At 38.0% G+C, this 20,865-nt stretch overlaps 1 protein-coding gene across 2 annotated transcripts in view; it reads right to left on the reverse strand.

The window, feature by feature from the left end:
* Window positions 1-3,564: 3,564 nt before the first annotated feature.
* Window positions 3,565-20,865, reverse strand: part of ELOVL4 (ELOVL fatty acid elongase 4) — a 31,742-nt gene continuing 14,441 nt past the window's right edge. For both annotated transcript variants that reach the window (XM_072857838.1, XM_072857839.1), the window contains 5 exons: window positions 17,557-17,744; window positions 14,147-14,227; window positions 7,270-7,441; window positions 4,935-5,062; window positions 3,565-4,425 (listed from right to left, as the gene is read on the reverse strand). In XM_072857838.1, coding sequence (XP_072713939.1) covers window positions 4,150-4,425; window positions 4,935-5,062; window positions 7,270-7,441; window positions 14,147-14,227; window positions 17,557-17,744 — 845 coding nt within the window. In that variant the 3' untranslated portion in view covers window positions 3,565-4,149. The remainder of the gene's footprint in view (window positions 4,426-4,934; window positions 5,063-7,269; window positions 7,442-14,146; window positions 14,228-17,556; window positions 17,745-20,865) is intronic.

Raw genomic sequence — 20,865 nt, forward strand, 5'->3', positions numbered from 1 at the left:
TCAAGTTTAAGAGATAGCAAGTGTGCTTATAAGCTATTTCAGCAGTGAGACCTTTCAGCACAATAGCTATTTACTCCTTTCTTACCTGCCTCCCCAGCACATGGAGGTCACACGCTTATGCTGAAGAAACGTGCCCTAAGGTTAACCTGAAAAAAAATGTGCAGCATTTTTATTTTGCCTTCATCTTTTCCTCCTGATCTGGAGCTGGAAGTAGTTAATGGTCATATAATCAAATAGGTCATGCTTTTGAACCTACAGAGAAACATTTATTTATTTATTGAAAAAGTGTTCTGTTAAAAAGAGAATTTGATTGCAATGACTTCAAAGACTTACCTGGAGCAAATTACTCATACTGTTTCCTAAAATGATCCCTACTATAAAACAGCATAATTCCTTAGCTCCTCTGAGTTGAAGCCCCTCCTCTCAGAATCTACAACAGATGCCACAAAATATTTATTACACTGGGAGAAATGGCTCTTGCTTGTCTCCCATCCTATGTCTAAAATGACTGACAAATACTATTTATGTCTGCAAGACTGATACTGGATCTATGGATCAATGAAAACTGCTTCATTTTACTGCTTGAGCTGTAGGAACTGTTCTATTAGCTCCTGCCAACTTCACATTAAAGAAATAGAATTTACTTCACATATTGAAAGAATCTGCTAAGAACCCATATATATATATATATATACACATACACACACACACAATGTATGTGCACACATATATATATATACACACATATATAGATAATTTGTATTTATTTTACACTAACAAAGTGCTAAAACAATCCAACAACTGTCACTGCTAGAGATGAGGCTAAATGAAATGCTATCACTTATATGGCATCAAATAATTATGAGACTCTGGTCCAAGAGCTTCAGAACTGTTAGCAAAAAGGGATCTTTCATTGTCAAAAAATAAGAGTTCCAAATGGTATGATTTTCACTTTTAAATAAATTGGAAGCATTCAGAAAAAAAAAATTAAAAAATACCATGCAAAGTAGATTTCAAAATTTAAATTTCAGTTCTGTGTATAGCAAACACACACATTTATATATATATTCTATTACATTCATGGCAAAATTCTGAGGTGCCTTGGACTCAATGACGACTTTAATGAATCTGGCAGTATCTCACACGTGCATCATTGCCTCAAATTTTGGAAAAGAAAAAGCTGTACAAGTTCAGCCCTGTATTCTGTGAGTCTGGCTGCATAGTCAGAAACAGAAGTATTGCACTCAAGACCACGCCTACAAAAATGCACATTTAATAAGGCCATTATATTCAAGATCATAATGGGACTCAAGTCACATGAACAATCAAATATATCATAAATAGACCTAGAAAAGCCATACTGCAGAAGATGGACTCAAACCAGCAGTGTTCCAGCAATTTAATAACTGACTTTTTTCCCATGAAATGCCAATCTCTCAAACTGGTTTTACCCACAGGGCCAGACAACATGATGTGTATGTATGCATGCATTCTCACGATATGTTGTTTCCTTTTTTCTTAAAAGTTACCAAGTGCTCCAGAGTTTGAGGGTAGGATTCTACTCAAGTTCTGCCAGTAAGGGTCAAGTTATCGACTTTAAGCAGCTTCGATGCATGATGAAGGGAGAGAAGATCTGACTTTCAGTTATTTAAATATTTGCCAACATACAAGACGTAATTCTTACTTTACAAAGTGTAGCAAAGACATAACTGAACCTGTACTGGAATAATTCTTAGCATGCTCTTTCAGAGCTGGATCATATTAAGAGTATCAGTTTATCTGATCTGGCTTACCAAAAGAAAGACAGAGCAAACAACCAATTTAACACAACACAAGGAATGATACAGATTTACAAGTTAGCCGCCCACATCCCACGGCAAATAGAAAGAAGCTACCCTTTAATCAGTGGGGTAAGCTACCTTGAATTTACAGTAGGGTAACTGTATTCACACCAGCCATTACCTTGGAGTAGCAGATGTGCTGTAAATCTGCTAGCTTGCTTTGTAGTTATTTGCTCCTTTAGCCATTCCAAAGTTACCCAGTCAGCCAGCATTTTGGCTGGTTAAGGGTAGTGGCATTTGTCCAAGAATGAAAGGTAGACCACTGTCCCTCTTCCCCATGCCACACTACATAAATATATCGAGTTATGGAAATGCAAAAAGCATCAGTACAAAGGCTGGAAGAATCACAAGACACAGCAGATAGGAAACTTAATGGTCACACGCATTACAGTTCAGCAGAAGCATTCTTTTACAATCCTATATTCTGCCTTAAAATCCACAGTGGTGGAGATTATGGATGAACTACCTTCCAGCTGAATCAATTCCAGCATTAGGAATTATTTCTGAATACAACAGACTATATGCAACCCTTTTTTTCCTAGGACCTGTTTTTTGGGTTTAGACAGTTTTTAGTACAGAGACAAGAGACAAACCTGAGACACAGAAGATGTGACCCATTTGCATATTATAAACAGACAAATGGATAATCAAGATACAAAAACTATTAAACATGTCATACACTTTGCACCTACAGCTCCATGTACTTTCTTCTTGTAACAGTGGTGTCACTTGCCAGATGCAAGTTTGTCACTAACTATGAATATGGTTTTGACCGGAGCTGGGAGGAATGCATTTAGACAGCAACAACGCAGCTCCTGCAGTGATGAGCAAGGAACATGGGAGTTCAGATATGGTTCCTAACTCCAGCCCTGTCTTATACTCATTGCATGCCGAGCAGCTCAAAACATCTCTCTTAGTAATCACATTATTTGGAAGGAGAATAACTTTCCATATTTTCTTCATAAAAGGAGCAGTAAGAAGTCCATTAATGTATCATATAAGATGGAAAGCCATCTAAAAGGCTTCTACTTATTTTAGCAGTTTTGACTAAAAAATGATTAGCAGAATCACTTTGTCAATTAGGCTGAAAAGAGCCGAGAATGTTTTGGGAACAGTTTCAGAAGCCCATCTCTGACATTCACATTAAAATGGTGGCCTGACTACTAGCAATACTTTCTCTGCAAGTGTCTAAACAAATAGAGTATTGATGGGTATCAAGCAGTAGCAGCATCTTCAATATTTTATGTTTGCTGTATCTAGTACTTTTTAACCGAATTCTCTCTCCCAATAAAGTGACTGTCTTGTCATAGCTACCTATACACAGCATTTCTAAATGGAACTGCACGTTGTTGTTTTCCCTCCACCATAATATTATCTCACCATTTTCAGTATCAGTCAGCACCACAGGTTTAATGCAGGTCATGGACAACAAGCAGCAGGCCTACTTTTACTGCTTGCTTCAAACAATATATTGTTTCATATTTATACATTTATACATTATTAAAATGTTTTCTTCACTTAGCCATACTAAAAGTACCACTCCAAAATGTAAGTTTACATTGAAAAAGGTTATTGATGACCTGACCAAAAAATAGCCCCCAAAATCCCTTTTACTCCCACAGGAAATAATATTTTCTCCTGAATTAGTGTTAACAGATATTTATATTAGAGGACTCCATATTTCAGAAACCAGTTATTTAATGCTCAATATTCTTTTCAGCAGATGAAGAGGTAGGTATATTTCCACACAAGAAAATAAAAAACAACTGTAACAGACACTCGGTTAAATCAAGTAATGTCTGAAAAGTCAAACACTGTTCTGACAGCACATAATGTGTCTGAAGATACTCTCCCAAGGAGGACAAGAAAAGTTGCACATTCTGATTAGATAATATATCATAATTTGAAATTTAATAATTTTCTGGAAAGAAAACACAAGTATCCAAACGCTACTTCCTTCCCCTCCCTCCCCCAAAGAAATGTGGGTGCCAACAAAACTGCCTGTATCAATGGTAGTATTAACTTTTGGACTGCTAAACATGGAATCAACTGCAATTCTTCCTTACATTCACCAGCACCAGCAGTCTACAAGTTTACACAGAGATCATATGCATGATAATTACATAATTACAATAGAAATTCAACTTTAGTGTTGTTCTTAAAACAATCTTCATAAATAATGAAAATATCTGTGTTCTAGCTCTTCAGTAACCTAAGGTTAATTGGTACAGATAGTGGTTTTTTTCTTCCTTTTATAAACCAAACTGGAGGTTCCTTACTGCCAACAATGGTTAAGGCCTGGATCAAGTTACTCTCCTTTTGCTTTTCCCTTTTTCTGCTTTTTTCCATTTTCCACCACTGCATTATTTTCTGGTTTGCTTACTCCATTTGCAACAGCACCATTTGCTATTTTGCCATTCTTTACAGGTTCCTTGGGCAGCTTATATGTCCGATAGTAGAAGTTACCAAACAGCAAAATGAAGGTGACAGCATAGAAAATTACACCCCAGTGCATCCATTTAGGGAAAGGACAATCAATATAAATAGACAAGGCTGTGTGGCCAATAGTCACATGGAACTGCACCTGAAAGACAGAAAATATAGAATCAAAAAGGTCTGGATATATTCTGTAGGTCTGACTGCACCAATGTATACTGATGCATTAAGTTATGAAAACTGCTAAACTGGGAGGTGGTAGGGAAGCTGTATTTGACTGTCACATCATGCACGTGCACATATGCTTGACCAGGGACATCAAATTTATTGCAGTACCTGGCACCAGTTTTCAGAAATAGGAAAATGAGAAGACATTAAGAGATCTGGATTTTCTCTACCTTTTGAACAGGTTTTTGCAATTCAGTTGAAACAACCAGTAAAATAGCATTAGACTTTACTCACACAACTCTTACCTATGCTGCGTATTTTTTGAGAAATGAAATAAATAATTCCATCTCCAGGAAGTATGCTAACTTGAGCTGTGAGTATCAGACAGCTAAGAACTTTTGGGAAGAGCAGCATCTGTTCCAAAGCTCTGCAAATGCAAATCCACTCAGAGGCATTACCTTCTGAGATAATGGGAGAAATTTTACTTACCAGTTGCAATATGGTCAAGTATCGTTTCCACCACAGGTATTTCTGAAATTTAGGGCCACAGGCAGCTAATCCATAATACATGTACATAATGACATGAATAAACGCATTCATCTGAGCTCCAAAAAAAGCTGTCCAGGAACAGAAGGGAAGATTGTCATGTAATTTTGAAAAAAGAAAGAAGTCTTTTCTAGTATTTTTCATGTGATGGTAAAAATTATAAAGCACAGGACATGCCAGGCTTCCATCTTCAAAATATTCAATAGTATAGTATAGACCTGACTGCCAACATGTGCTGACACAAACAGCTGTTCATGCAAATAGTATACAACATCTTTCATGGAACTACTTATGCAAAAGCTTTTCATAAGATTTTTGTTGAACAGACATAAATCACATGGATTCCACATTAGTTATTGTTGTATAAGTGCAATTGTTTTGCTAAAGGATTATTCAAAGCGGTAATATCCAATATAAAGGATAAAGTATCAGGTTCTCAACTTAAATATTTTAAACTATATTTAAATACACAGGTTCACTTCTCAGCAAGAAGTCAAGAAACTCATGTGGAAGTCTGACTAAAGAGGCCAAAAAAATAATACAAAGCAAAACTTCACTTGTGGTTGTAACATGTTTACGGGCATTGCCAGTGAGTTTCCCTAAATTGCTCATCTTTAGTTTCCTTATTTATGAGGTAAAACATCCAGCATTCTTAAATATATAAATGTACAGTATAACTTTTACCAGAATGATCCATGATGGAAACAAAGACAACAGTTCTCATTTGCATTAAGATCTCTTTGCTCTGTCAAGATTAACAGCCATTTAACAGAAACAAATTCTATCTTGTTAGATATTCTTACACTGCCAGAGAGGCTCAAAAAGGCTCTGGTGTATAAGATTAGGGCAATACAGACAATAGCTGCTGACATCAAACAGCTCAGATGCCCATGTGGTCTAGACCCAGTTGGTTATAATAGGGTCTAGTTTATAATGGATCTGTCCATGTAAGCGATGTGCTATCAACTAGAAAACAGAAGAACATAGATCTATCCACCTTTATGCAATAGCACTACATAAATGCAGAAGAGCAACTGTTGCTTTTCTTTTTGCAGGGGCTCGAAACTAAGAGGCAGTGGAAGAACACCAAAACTTGAAGTAAATTCTGAAATAGTTGCAACTGTTGTATTGAAAACTGCAGATATTTAACATGAAAAGTCTGAAAAGGCAACAAGGAAGAGGGCATTTTGAGATATCCAGGGAATTTCTAAGATGACAAGTAAGCATCCAGTCTCCAATAAACTTATTTTATTAGTGCAGTAGCCAATAAAGATCATTAAATGTCTGGTCGAGTACCTGCATCCTGCAGATTACTTGGGAGAAATTCAAGGATAGTCACAGATACTCATTTTAACTATTTCTTCTTTTGAATATAAGTAACCACTCAGTACAAGAGATCTATAGTAAATGAGAGCATAAACCCCCCATGCATTAAGTATTAGTGTGGTTTGACAAAAAAAATGCCGAAATCTTAGTTTGGTGTGGTGTTTACTATATGTTATTTTCCGTGTCTTAAGCCTACAAAGCACATTACAAACAAAACAGGGTATTTTCCCGGAACCCTCAACTCTGTAGAGCTTATAATTTGAAAGAGACAAGGCAAAACAACAGGAACAAGGGTGCAATGCAAGCAAGGGAGGATGTGGCAAGTACAATGGAATAAAATTCTTTGATGGGGGCTTTAGAAAGGAAGCAAGGAAAAAAAAAGGCTAATAATGAATTATAGATTTGTGTCATTAGGAATAGGTTTTAAAAGTTAATTGACAGATTTATTGGCTCACCTTCAAGGGAAGGTTTCAGAATTTTATACATGCCTCTTTACAAAAAAGAAAGCAAACCCCAAACTCAGATATAATGCCAAAATAATATCTCCATTAACTTCATTACATTTGCACACAGACTGTGGCCCATAATTAGATTTTGCAGTTCTCTGTATCTGCAAAAATTGAAGTTAGGCAAGACACGTTCATCTTTCTATTTCATATAGAACAAGGAAAATTTTGAAGATAGAACTTCAGGCTTGCAATTGATGCCCATGAGGAAAACAAAACCAACAAGTTTTGCAATTCATTAGATTATTTCCCTGTTATCTTTTCCTCCCCCACATTTCCCACAGAGGAAGACTGTACACATTAAAGCTACTGCACTGCTTCAGTGCTATTTAAACATTCTTGTATATTATAATGTTAAGTCTACAAAAACTTTTTTCCATTGATCCCAAACAATAATAATTCTTCCTTATGTCCAGTAAAAAGGGTATGGGAAGAAGGGAACTCACCTTGTCCACCTGCAACCCATTTAATACCAATCCACCACAAAGTGAACATGGTGAAATGGTGATAGACATGAAGGAAACTAATTTGGTTAAATTTCTTCCTCAGGATGAAGAATACTGTATCCAAATATTCAATTCCTTTAGAGACATAATACCACCATAAAGCAGCAGCTATCTGCAATGAAAAAAAGACAACACAGAAGTTTTAGTGATTTTAAGTTGAATGGAATAAAGTTCTCTCCACCTACCTGCTGCAAGAGAAGGATACCTCTTCCTTCTCCAAATCCTGATAAATGTTGAGGTGAAGTCATCAAACATCTGACAGTATGAAAACAACAACAAAACCCATACTCCATTGATCTATGCTGGACATGGAAGTATTATTCTAAGTCCACTGCTTACAAATCACAACCATAAAAAAGAGCTAACGTAATTAAAAGCTTTGTCATCTCTAAATAGTTTACCAGTTAAACATAGGGAGTTTGTGTCCTCATTCTCTATCGTAAGTTTTGCGGGAGAAGACTACTACAGGGCTTCCCATATCAATGAGGCAACACTTTGATGCAGTCAGAACAACGAGGCAGAAACGTTATGATAAAATGAAGCTGCAAAGGTTGAAACCTTAGATAAAATTCTTTCGGTACCACAGGCGTATGGGTGGGAAGATACCAAATCACTCTTACAAGCTAGGTACGGTACAGATTTCACATCCCTTAGGGCATATTCCCCTCAGCTGCTTCTGGCCTGCTCAGTACCCCTGCCTTTGGAAACCAGCATTCCTCCAGTGGCTCTGTGCCATTCAGGGAACAGAAGAAATGAGACCACAGGAGCAACACAAGCTGCAGAGCCACAACCCAGCTACCCAACAGGGCCGCTCTACACACCCCAAATTCTTTTTCTAATCCACCCATTACAGTGGATCTTGCTCAAGATGCAACATGAATATGGCTTCCTGCTGAAACCAGGATATTGTTGTACCAGGTAAAGCCCAGAAGCTCTGCGTAGCAATTTGCTAATCCTATGATACGGGGGTATGGTGGTGGTGGGGACTCCCTTCCAGATCCCAAAGCATAGCAACAAGTTTAGTTCCTGGCATTGTGAGTCATCTAGCTCGTTATGCAAGGGTGGGACCAGAACATATCCCGGATGGTGACTCACATAAAGAATGAAAAAAAAAAAAAAAAAAAAAAAAAAAGAGTTTGAAATGGCACCACCAGCAAGGAGAGCAGGCAATGTCACAACACACCTATTTGTAAGAAGTTCACCTGGTCTTTCAGGACTCATCTGATGGCAAATCAGACTTTCTTACCTTAACATGGTGTGAAATAACCTCACCACTGCCTCAGTCCCCAGGGGAGACAGAAGAGAAAAAGTTAAGACAGCAGTAGCTTCCCTTCCTAAATACACACACACTGTTAAGCAAGTGAGAGAAAGGGGAATCAGATGAATGAGCAGTACAGAGCAATGCTACAGCCCTGCATGGTGTTTTCCTCCACCTCTCCAAACTAGTAGGGAAGGAACACATCTCTCCTCAGACTAAGCTTGTCACAGCCATAATTGGACTGGTGAACATTTTAGGAGAGATTACAGCAGAAGCAAAAAAGCAGCACAGCAGCAGAAGAGTGCCGCAGATCTGCATTGCAGACTCCGCAGTTTCCCAAAGGGACTGCACAACTTACTGTTGCCAAACTGCAGACTACTATGTATCCATTAATGAATACCCTTCTGGCTCTCCGGATGCGATCTAGCCTACTTCAGGTCTCAGGGAGAGGAGGCAGATTTTGTCAATTTTATATAAAAACATACTAATACTGTCAAAGTTGGGAGAGAGGCTTAATGACAGAAAAGTGACTCCCACAGATCTTGGAGTTCCCAGACACACAGGCAAGCTGCAAGAACCATCTATCTATCTATCTATCTATGTTGCTCAATATCCAGTACAGTTCTGCCTCTGGGACAGGTAGTCAGGTGTTTAATACCACTCATATCAAGGCTTTGTCTCACACCCATGGATTAGCATAACAGTCCAGCATCTTTTACAGATCTTTGCTAAAGCTGCATCTCTTAAATAAATTAAGATAAGCATCTTTTCATCTCATGAGTTAACAATAAACACTTTGGACTGTACCCATAAAATGACAAGCAAGCACTACAATACTTAAGCTCTTTGGAAGTCCTTCCTTCCATGAAACTTTTAAAGAATCAATAGGTCAGTTACAAGCAAACTGCCATAAAATCTCTTATAAAGCTGATGTTCATTTTGTTAAAGAAAGAGTGGAACAATAAGCCAAATAGCCAATAAGCAAATAGCCAATTTACTGAATGACATAGAGCAAAATGTAAGTGGAGAAAAATCCAACAAAAAACCTTATGTTTTATGCCCAAGATGCCACAGGTTCACTATATGCTCCCGGACAAGTCATTTCACACACCTCATTCCTCTTTTGAATTCGCCTGCCTTGCACAGAAAGCAATTACAGCCCATGGATCAAAATCAGCTGAACTTTTGATCAAAATGCTTCCTATCACTTCAGAACAAAAATAGCCTCCATTCCTTTGCAGGATTATAACTGCTGATTTTTGTGTTCCTGTAGATTTTTTTGCCTGACAGCTCTTTTGCTCTCTTCTGATCATCAAATTTTACTACCATTTATTCTCAAACCTGATAGGTTTCATGTACTGATGATCTATTTCAGTGCTGTCAATGACTTACGCAGATGTTTTGATCAGTAGCTTATAGATGCAGAAAAAAATGAAACAGATGTTAAGTCATTTACCCAAGGCCATGCATGCAATCAGTGACAGAAGGCAGAAATAAAGTAGAACAATACACTGATACATAAGCTATGTCAGGAGCAGATGGCTACTATTAAACATATTTTGCAAAGCATCAGAAGTTAGGACCTAACCTGTAGCCTTTCTTCGGACACAGCATGAAAGAAAGATTTAGCTTACAAGAAAATAGGCATTAAAAAGGCATATTCCTTATATGAATATTACTAGTCACAACCATACCTTTTCTGGCCATTTTCATATGCGTCAATCTAAGTCTGTTAAAACACCAGATGGCACAGAAAGATTACATTACAGCCTAGGATTAAGGGGGTCAACAAGAGGTCCAATCCCATGACCTCTGCCTGCTGCAGGGTTTTTGAACAGAGGGCTGTTTCAACATGGGACTCTGTTCCTGCACCCTCCTTCCTCATTTCAGGTTGGAGACAGTTACCCATTAAGGGATTTGAAGAGACAGGTACTTCTTAGAAAGTAACAGTAACAGGAAAAATTAAAGTGGCTTTTAAAGAGAACTCTTTTCCTTGCTTCAGTTATAGAATTCTGTTTACATGACCATGAAGTCTATTTTGTCAAGTCAAGTTCCCTTTTCACAGAAGTTTAAAGTAAATTATTATATTTATTTTGTAACAGGAAACTACACAAGCTCTAGACATAAATACAAACAATGCAGATTACAATTACAATACAGAAGACAACTATAGCTCAGCTTTATGATTATGATCAGCACACTTAAAACTAGGAGCTAACTAATTCACACAGCCCCAGATTCCTAATTCTCAGCTCTCCAGAAATGCTAATAAAATAGGTGAACCTTGACCTGGGAAACAAGGACATACAAATGTAAGCAGAAGGGGAAAGTGACTACTCACAGACACTAACATGCCTTAAGCTAGACAGTATCAGGAAATTGTTCACTCCAAATACTGGAGCTTCCAAAGGAGTACTACAAACCATGGATTTAACACCTCGGCCCTTTGCATTTATTATTTTGACTCCTAAGCTATAACCAAAAAAAGTTCTTCCAAGATGCAGCTGCAGATCCTTCAAAATCTATTCTTGGGCATTTCTTCCCCCTTTTCTTTCTTCTCTACTATCAACATTTTTTTATATATAACGAATTACAAAACACACTCCTCAACTTCCTGCCAGCAGTCAGTAAGGTGGCTATCTACTACACCCAGAAGATAAGTCCTTTAGAAAGGAGTTTATTTCTGCAACTGTGGAATCTAATTTCCATTCCCTGCAACTGTGGAATCTAATTTCCACTGCTTGCTCCAGTCGTCCACTGCCTCTTGTAGAACAACAGCCAAGGGAGCCTGGATGAGATTAACAGGTGTAGGTAGGTTCAAAACAGTAAGTAGGAGGACCAACTTCTTCATACTATGTATAAACTAACTACAGAATTAATTGCCAGTGAAAGCCAGAAGCTTGCTAAAGTTGAAGAAAATGTACAGACAAATTCATGGAAGAATATCCCCTTAAAAACTGGCAAAACAAAGAGGCTATGTCTGACTTAAGAGGTCTGTGAGCTGCAGATCACTGGCATTGCTAGACTCTACAGGGGAAGTACCACCACATGCCCTTACACTGTTCCCTTGAAATCACCATTGGCTTACTGTCTTGAGACAGGATGTGGGTTGGAGAGGAGAGGAAAGACATTCTCTGGCACCCAGGATAGCCAAACTTTTTTTTTGGGGGGGAACCATTTACCAGCTCTCTGCACTCCCTTGAGGAACAAAGGATGGTTTCTTGACCCCTCAATTTGAGCAGGAGCTTTGGACAAAAGGGGCCGCTACATAGCAACATCATAGTGGCACATTCCCAAAAAGATAGAAACAGAGGTCATACCAGGGCTTCTAAGTTTCCATTTAGACCACCACATGCAATTAGTTTCACATTTCTCAATATTTGTTCCAGCTTTCTAAGCCCTACAATAAAGTCATATATGAAGCTGTTGCTTTCCAGAGCATGTTCCATAATGCTTTCTGGGCTCAGTGCTGTTTCCATTTGAGTTAGTCCCAGTCTCCTTTATCTAATATAGGACTCACTTACTTATTCTCTTACAAATAAAGTTATTGCATTTGTAATTAATTCTACTGTTGCAGTGCAGCATTCCTCTTCAGAGAAAACACAGTGCCAATAGATACTAGGCATTTAGTATCAAGATCTATCAAAAGGGTGTGAGAGATGTGATACAAGGTTTATCAACTCTCAACGCAAAACTGCAAAAAGAAGCCCACATTTACTTACACTTTAAAATTGCTTTTTCAGGTTTATATTAAGAAAAATGATGGTGAAAGGAATCTTGAGGAGGTTTGGGGGCAGGGGGTGGGGCAGTGGTGGTGTTTGTCCTACAGTGTCAAAAACCAACAACATACCTTCTAAATGCAGAGCATGATACACTGTAAAGCAGGCCAGAAACATATCCTAGATTCTTTAGTTAGACAAAGTACACTTGTGGAAAGTGTCGTTTTCTACTTGCGACTTATTTACCTAAATTGAACATGCATCACAAGAACTACCAGTTAATGATCAAGATAAGGGTCTTGACTGATAACATACTATACAGTTGCTGCAACAACTTGAAAGAACTCAAATTTCCCTGCTTCCTCAACTCTCTCAGTTGCTAACTGAACATGTTACAACTTAAAACCTTAGAAATAAAGTTTATGCAAATCCACAAGTTTGCAAAAAAACTTAAAAAGTCAGAAAATCCAAAGAGTAGATATTGCTAGAGCAACCCTTCTTTTCTGGATATATCATATGCAATAAATACACTGTGCAGGTCATTTTGCCTTTATTTCATTGTATAACATGCTTTGTTTGTCATAATGACTAAAACAGAAGATAATTCTTTTCAGCAGGTCTGACCCCTGCACAGCCTCCCACAAACAAGTGCACCTAAAAGTGAGGTTATGAAACAGAATTTTTGCATACTGAAAGTCATTACCTCTTGTACTTAGCTATTATAAAAATTCCTTCAATATATGCCATACCAGTCCCCAATGTCATCCAGCTGAGTACAAGGGTATTCTATTTTGCTTATCTATCGGAAAAAAGCCCCTGTCAAACATTTGTTATACTTGGCTAGATTTTGTTTTTAAACAAAAAAAAGTATTCTAGTGGCTGAAATAGTGAGTGCACAGTATTGGCAAAGGTGAAAGAGCCACAACTACTGTAAGGCCAATAAAAACCTACACGGAGTTGTTCTGCAATATCAGCCATTATACACAAGGTGGAAGACTCAAACCTATCCTTCTCACTACCACCCCTGCCACATGCACAAGCTTTTGAATAATACTACCCATGAACAGTCACCTTCTAGACAGACATTTTTCAAAATGTGTTATAAATATTAAATATATTTAGACTATAACACACTTGCATTACATTTTCAGGAACATGTTCTAATCTGTAGATGAAACTTGCAAGAACAGCTGAGAGATTCTCAGGTGTCAGCTCTGCCAGAAGATAAGGTTTAGTACATGAGCTAATCAACAGTGTTACAGAAATTAACAAGCATCTGCACTTTGATTTTAATTTGAATGCTTTCCAAAAAATACACATTTGCAATCTAAGCTTCTGCAATGAAATGTACTGAAATACATTTGCCAGAAGCCAGCAAGACCTCATGAAGCCAAACATGGGTAAAGGAGACAAAAAGTTGCCTCACCAGTATGCAACCACAGCATATGCTGACAAATCTTACTTGCTTTGATCCAGCTAGAACACTACACCTTTACTGTGGTTACCCTGGTATAAACTTCAGCAAGGTCTAGGAACCAAAGTATGTATACAAAGTTTATCTTGGATTGTACAACTGTGGATGAAGCCAAGGATGGTATCTTTAAGACTACCCTTACTTTTAGCAGTCAGATGAAAGTTAATGCAAATACACTGATGCACTTTGATTAAACCTGCTATGTGCAATGTAGTCAAACCTGAAGCGATCTGTGAGAATATAACGGGATACAGTCATGGCTCACAGCAGAACTTTGGAAACACTATTTTCAGACAAGACTTAAACCATCATGTAGTGGTATATATTACACACATTCATATACAAATACAAAAAAGAAATACTCACCCTAACTTCATAAACATTATCTGAATAATCCACAGTCTGGCAGACATAGCTGTACCCTCGAGCTCTTGATGACAAAAACAGCTGAAAATATTAAAGTCATACATGAGGGGAAAAATGCTACATAAAACATGCTCATAACAATTATCAGCAAATTTCTTGCTACATCAAACTTACCTGGACAGAAATATTTAAAATATCCTTATCAGTCCTGAGAATACTATTGAAGAAAGCCAATATTTAGTTCTAGCAACCTGTTGTTACACAGTACCTATTTTTTTCTTGTAAATTAAAAAGTAAGTCCTCATTTTTCCCTGCATGTATCTGCCCAGATAATTAGAGCCCCGTACAAACTAGTAAGAATTCCAGTACGACCTTAAGCTATTCAAACACAAGTATTTCTTCTGACGGCTCTACGTTCAGAGACAGAAAATACCTAATTGCTTGCACTATGAATGATAGAAACGTTATTCCCATGATGGATTAGAGAGAACTCTCTCCAATGGACAGGGATTAGGTAATTTGGATCTACTATTCTTAAAACAGTATACCAATCAAAATCCAGAAAAAAAACCCTGAACAGCCAATGCTGAGCACCCATAAAACATATTGAGAGAAACTGGATAAAAAAAAGTTCCCCATTTTGTGCCAACAGAAACAGCCTAAAGCACATGAAGTGCTCCTGTAGGGCTATGCCAAATAAAGCGTGTTGCAATAATCTAAACAGGAGAAGATAAACTTGACATTTGAGGAAGTTCCCATTGGAAAGAACACTTGCCTAGAGCTGTACAAGGTTCAAGTAATACTTCTAATCTTGACATTCATAAATGTTATGATCCAATATCGTTTAAAGCCAGGTAATCCCACCCTGTTAAGGATCAAAAAAGACAGCAGTGGAGCAGACATAACCTGTAAATTGTGAGCTGTAAAAGTAAAGAAGGGTGATACAAAAAGATCTCCAAAATAAACACGGGTAGGCACTGACTATTCTTTCTGCTAACCTGACTTCCATCTGATTTAGACTGAACTCGAGTTTACTTTGGTATCTCAAGTTGCACACAGCACTAGGAGTGCAGACAGATGCAGAGACAAGTGTTATCCAGATAAAACCAATGTACAAAACCTTGTGAAACTCTGGACTTATTTGCTGCACATGTCTGTTAAGGAGGAAAGTGAAAGAACTGTCCACAGAAATTATGCTAAGAAAGAAACTGAACTACTTCTGCATCATCCAAGTCCATTTACAAACTGTGGTAACATCACTGCTCTCCAGTGTGGTCCCACACAGGCACAAGCACATTTGATAATATCAGAGAAGAGCAGGGAACAGTTTAGTCCACACTGTTACAGAAACTAACCAATCTCTACTGCAACCTACTGGATAATTTGACCAAGGTTCACTTGGCAAAAGGCAGTAAATTGACTTCACCAGACTGCCTCAAAGTAGAATAAGAAATTCAAGATCTTGTGGCAAAATAGGGGCTACGCATCTGGGACTTCTGCATGTTCTAAGCAAAATCTGCTCCTAATTTGAATCTGAACTTGAGTCCAATATATGGGACTTGGACTACACAACCTAGCAGTGCTTCATGGACTTACCATTTTAATGTAAGTCATCACAGATGAACAATACAGCTTGCTATCAGGATGATTATTTAAATAACATTTAAAGGCATTTCGCATTCAAATTCTGTTCTCAGCAATACCTGGAAACTTTACAGTCATTCACAAATACAAACTGTGTATCATTTTACCCATAACAACTACATTACTCATGCGAGTTACAACAGTGGCACACTGGTAGTGTAAACCTCACGTAGATTCAAGCAGAAGTTGCCTGGTTAAAGGGAACAATTGAAACTTGAACACCTTCCTCCTATCAGTCTCTAAGATCAAGAAAAGACAGCTCCTGTAAATGTATCCATAGCCTTAACATCCATTGAATAACAACCTACCATTTGAAATACTAGGAAACTAGAACCTCTGTCTGTGTCTAAAATTATGAGTTTTCAGCAGTAAATGCGTATTTGCAGTCCCATTCATTTTTATGTTAATTCAGTGATTTGGAAATGCCATGTGTTAACATGTCTTAACCTATTAGCAACATAGGTTTGAAAATTAATTGACCACAAGTCTGGTATAATTCAGCTTATGCATAAAACAAACCAATTTAAAAGAATAAGTGAAAAAGACAGACATGGCAAAAACACTGCAGAATTCATTTCAGAGGAGTTTCAGTATTAATCTGCCAAGATGATTGGATTTAATCCATTCCCACAACTATCCTTGGGTGTCAGCATTAAATTCTGTTGTACCTGTAGTATTTTATTACTTAGTTGAACAGTGCAAGGAAACAATTTAGACAAAATGATGACTGAGGTGTGTTGGCTCAAATTTTACTGAACCATGTCTTAAAAAAAAGGCTGAAATCAGTTAATGATTTTCTTATAGAAGGTCTGGGGAAGGGTCAGTATGCAGATCATCATCAGATATGCCATGCTTTCCTGGCAAAAGTACGGAACAGACCAGCCAGAAAAAGAGTTCTGCAATGCTGTAATTTTAACTGCTCTGTTCATTTGCCTACTTCTGGGAACAGATTTTGCAAATTTGTGATCCAAGCACTTCCAGGAAGAAGACTCTCAATCCACGTGAGCAAAGTTACAGCAGCATAAACTACTCCTTAGCATCAGCTATATTCTGGACAGCTATCCTTGAATAATGATTATCAAACTGTTCAAGTAATCTCACTTAGCTACTGCTAAAGAGCTGATCCACTGCATTGTTACTAGTCATTTCCTCTGTACAGAAAACCTGACAAAGGACAAATGCAGCAACACTGAACTTTATTAAAATTAACACACTCAGAATGTTGCAAACCAAATATCAGAAGACTGTATCCTTTTATTTTTATTTAAGGATACAGTTCACTTCACTTTTATTCTTATTCTAAAAGATAACTTACAGACGAGATACTTGTCTACAGACAATGGACATCTGAATTTCTAAAAATGATAAACACATTGAAGGTGCCAACAAACAGCTCAATTTCTAACAAGATACATTCTGACACCCTTAAGGACTATTAAAAAGAAAAAAAAAAATCAGTTACAAGTGTTAAGTCTCTATGAATTTTAGTTAATCTGTCCAGTATCTACACTAAAATAAATCTAAGAAGAACTTGGGATAGCTAGTACACAAAGTCTCTCTATAGACTCATTTAGTGCATTTGTTCTCAAACACAATGTACCTAGCTACAGAAATACTCACATCAAAGGCAAACTCAGCTTTAAAAGTCTGTGCAAAACATTCACCCTCAATAGACATCATGAATATGTAAGATTATTTTCATTTTGCAATCTGTAGACACCCTCTGACTTAAATAGGAATTCCCTCCTGCGAAAAGGCATACACACCTCTTTGAAAATGAAGAAGTTGAGTAGAACCATTCCAAAGTTGTAAACAACCAACAGGAAACGTAGCTGGAAGGGCTCTCTTGTCTTCATCCATTTGGGGCCCAGCCAGACAGTGAGGAGATAAATAGTGCTTATAGTCAGTGTTGGAAATGGAGACTGCATCAAGGGCCAATCATCAACTCGTTTGTCTGGGGGGGTGAAGCAAACAGAAGGAGTCAACAAAGTCTGAACAAAATATATTTCATCATCATTTTAAGCATTGCATTTGTTAAGTGTTATTCTCTCCTGCAATATAGGAGAATAGAGATAGTAGAGACACAATACACTCATTCTTTCTAGGAAGGTTAAAGAAAATAGTTAAAAAAACCCCAAAACACACTATATCACATTACCTCACACAGAGATTCATTATGTCACGCAAGTTCTATTGTCCAGTTCTACAATCCAAAACAATAAAGCAAACAGAATCACATGAGCCCAAACCCAACCCACTAATCCCCCAAAAAACAATTTTGCTTATGATGAACAGTGACTGCAGCAGCAACATAACCAAATATTCAACACCACTGCAAATGAAAGATACAAAAATTTGGCAAAAAATGGATAAAATTAATAGCTTTTATTAGTTTAAAATTAGGCACTAAAAAGCCTCCAATTAATTTTATACAGGTTGTATGACGCTAACCAAGCACCTTTGCTGTTTGATATAGGTCAGTCTCATACGTTTCAGACAGAATACTAACAACGTTACTGGAAAACAACTAAATAAAGAGTTTAAAGGGATGGTTCTAGTTAGAGTAACCCGTGCTGCCATATGGGAGACAAAGATTTTATTTACAGTCTCCTTCAGTCACTCATGGGATCCAGAGTTACACATACTCTAGGGCCCAGAATATGCTATATTAAGTTCTGGATCTGTATCAAAAAAGCACTCTTAGCCTGATGAACCAGTGACATCTAGGATTAGAAGATGGCTCTGCTACAGAGGAGGGAAGGGAGAGACTACAGTGACACCTCCTTACTCAGTGTTTCCTTCCTCCTCCATAAGAAGGCTAATCTCTAGTTATAACAAGAGATAAAAGGTAACTATTCCATAACTATCAATACTTCAGAGACTGCACAGCGCTACGATACTAACTGGATTATTTTCCGGATGCTTAGGCCAGTTGGAGTTCAAATGGAAATCACACCACAGGACTCCTTGGGAAGCTCAGACATCTAAAATAACTGCCTTCAGTCATTTGTGGCAAACCCCCAAATAGCAATGCAGTTGCCCACAGACTTACCTAGAGGACAAGTTTCTTTTGGAGAACTGTTTTTCTTCATGGTAACCCAAAGACAGTGAAAAAAACCCTATACCATCAATTAATTCCTGATCCCAGGCATACGAACAGGTAAGTTAGAAAACCCTTCTTATCTACAAAATTAGGAACTCTGATGCAATGAGGAAAGTACAGAACAGCACTGCCATTACTCCTCCTCCACTTCTTTCTCGTTTCCTTCGTTGCCCTTAAGATCATAAATTAGAACCTCATTTTAGGAGCAGATTTCATGAGCCCCTCTATTTCTAATAAACAACACATATTGTGATCTACAGAAAGACAGTGTGCATCACACTGACTTTTCTTGCTTCCAGTTGATTTAACAATACTTGATCTGCACATTGCAAGTAAGATGCTAGGAGGCCTATAAAGAAGTGGAAAAGAAGAAAGAGAAACCAGCCTAGCTGCTTCCATTATGGCTGTTAATACCAGAAGAGAGAAGTCATCCTAATGCATGGAAACCTCCAGCAAGGCTGACGCTGCCAGAATGATGGGAGTCAGCCTTGTGAACGCAGCCACCAACAGAAGCCAAGGGCAAGATAGGGCAAGGAGTACAGGGAGGGGTGGCAAACAATTCAGGTAGATTGGCTGTAGAAACACAGGCAGTGAAACAGAACTGAAGAAAGTGAAAGACAGTTAGTTACCCCTTACTTTTCAGCAAATCCCTGGAACAGACACTTCTATTACAATATAGTGTACTCTGTAAAACATGAGAACGATTGCTTTACAGTACAGTATAGTGTCTTGGGATGTAAAGGAACAGCCCCATTTTCCAGACCTCACAGAATGCTACCTATTGAAGCTGAAATCACACCGCTGCATTGCAATTATTACACTGCTATCTCCCTTACGCTTTAGTTCCTGCTTGCTTTTAGCAATCGCTCTACCAAGCTGAATTTAAAAATTTTAAAAGATAACACCATTTAAAAGACAAGAGAAATGGAGAACCTCATCATCCACCTGATACAAAGTAATGGACAAAGGCTCATCTCCACCAAGCAAGAAGAAAGGTGTCACTTCTTCATTAAGAGACAGCTCTGGGAATAGCCAATGCGTGACATGCTTTAATCAAATCCGCGTCTCACTTCAGACACTGCAGTGCGCAAAGAGTTAAGAGCAGGTGAGGCAAGAGACCCCGTTGCTTTCCCAGCCTTCTTGCACCAAGCAATATAAAGAGGCAAGAACATATTGGAGAATCTGTCCTCTATTCTCTAACCCAGTGTTTCATGGCATCCTGAATGCTAAAGTGACAATACAAAAAACGTGAAAAAGGAAGACGAGTTGAATTTTACCCAGGAGCTGAATGTTACCACCCACTGCTGAAAATAGGAAACCATGACCTATTCCAGATTCCTTTTTGTGGCAGGAGACAAAGATTTCTAGAGGGAAGAATGAGGATTCACTAGAGGGTGAAAGGAAAGGCAAAGGGACAACTTATGAAAGCCCAGCTGCAAGTGAGCTTTGCCTCACGCTTCATCAGCACTGTAAACAATTCTTTCACCTACTTTCCACAAATACTACAAAGTGAAGAACTTAACTGGTGAAAACCAAGAGATATATTTAATTAACTCTGACAAGAACATAAGAGTACCTGGGCAGCTGCCATTACACTTCCATACCTGTATCATGGTTTCAGCCTGTTACTTTCCCTCTGCATACGGTTTCTGGACAGTGAGACACCACATCTGAGACAAATCTTAAAGTACTTGCAAGAAAAGCATAGCTTACTGATACAGACTGCATAATACACTGCCCAGGGAATCTATCTGATTTGGATTTTGGAAGCCTGACCTCTCCAAGGACAATTAATTACACCTTGAACAGAAAATGCCTGTAGGAAAGGGAATACAGTAAGCAATTCAGTTCTGCAGTACATCCTGGCCAAAACAGAAGCATACCAATGGTCAAAAAGTTTATTCTAATTCCTACTGTGCTAAGAACAACACCTTTCATTTATTTTGAGAGCATTTAGGAGACTCTGCATATG

This window comes from Ciconia boyciana, chromosome 3, assembly GCF_034638445.1.
Source record: "Ciconia boyciana chromosome 3, ASM3463844v1, whole genome shotgun sequence".
Taxonomy (NCBI): Eukaryota; Metazoa; Chordata; class Aves; order Ciconiiformes; family Ciconiidae; genus Ciconia; species Ciconia boyciana.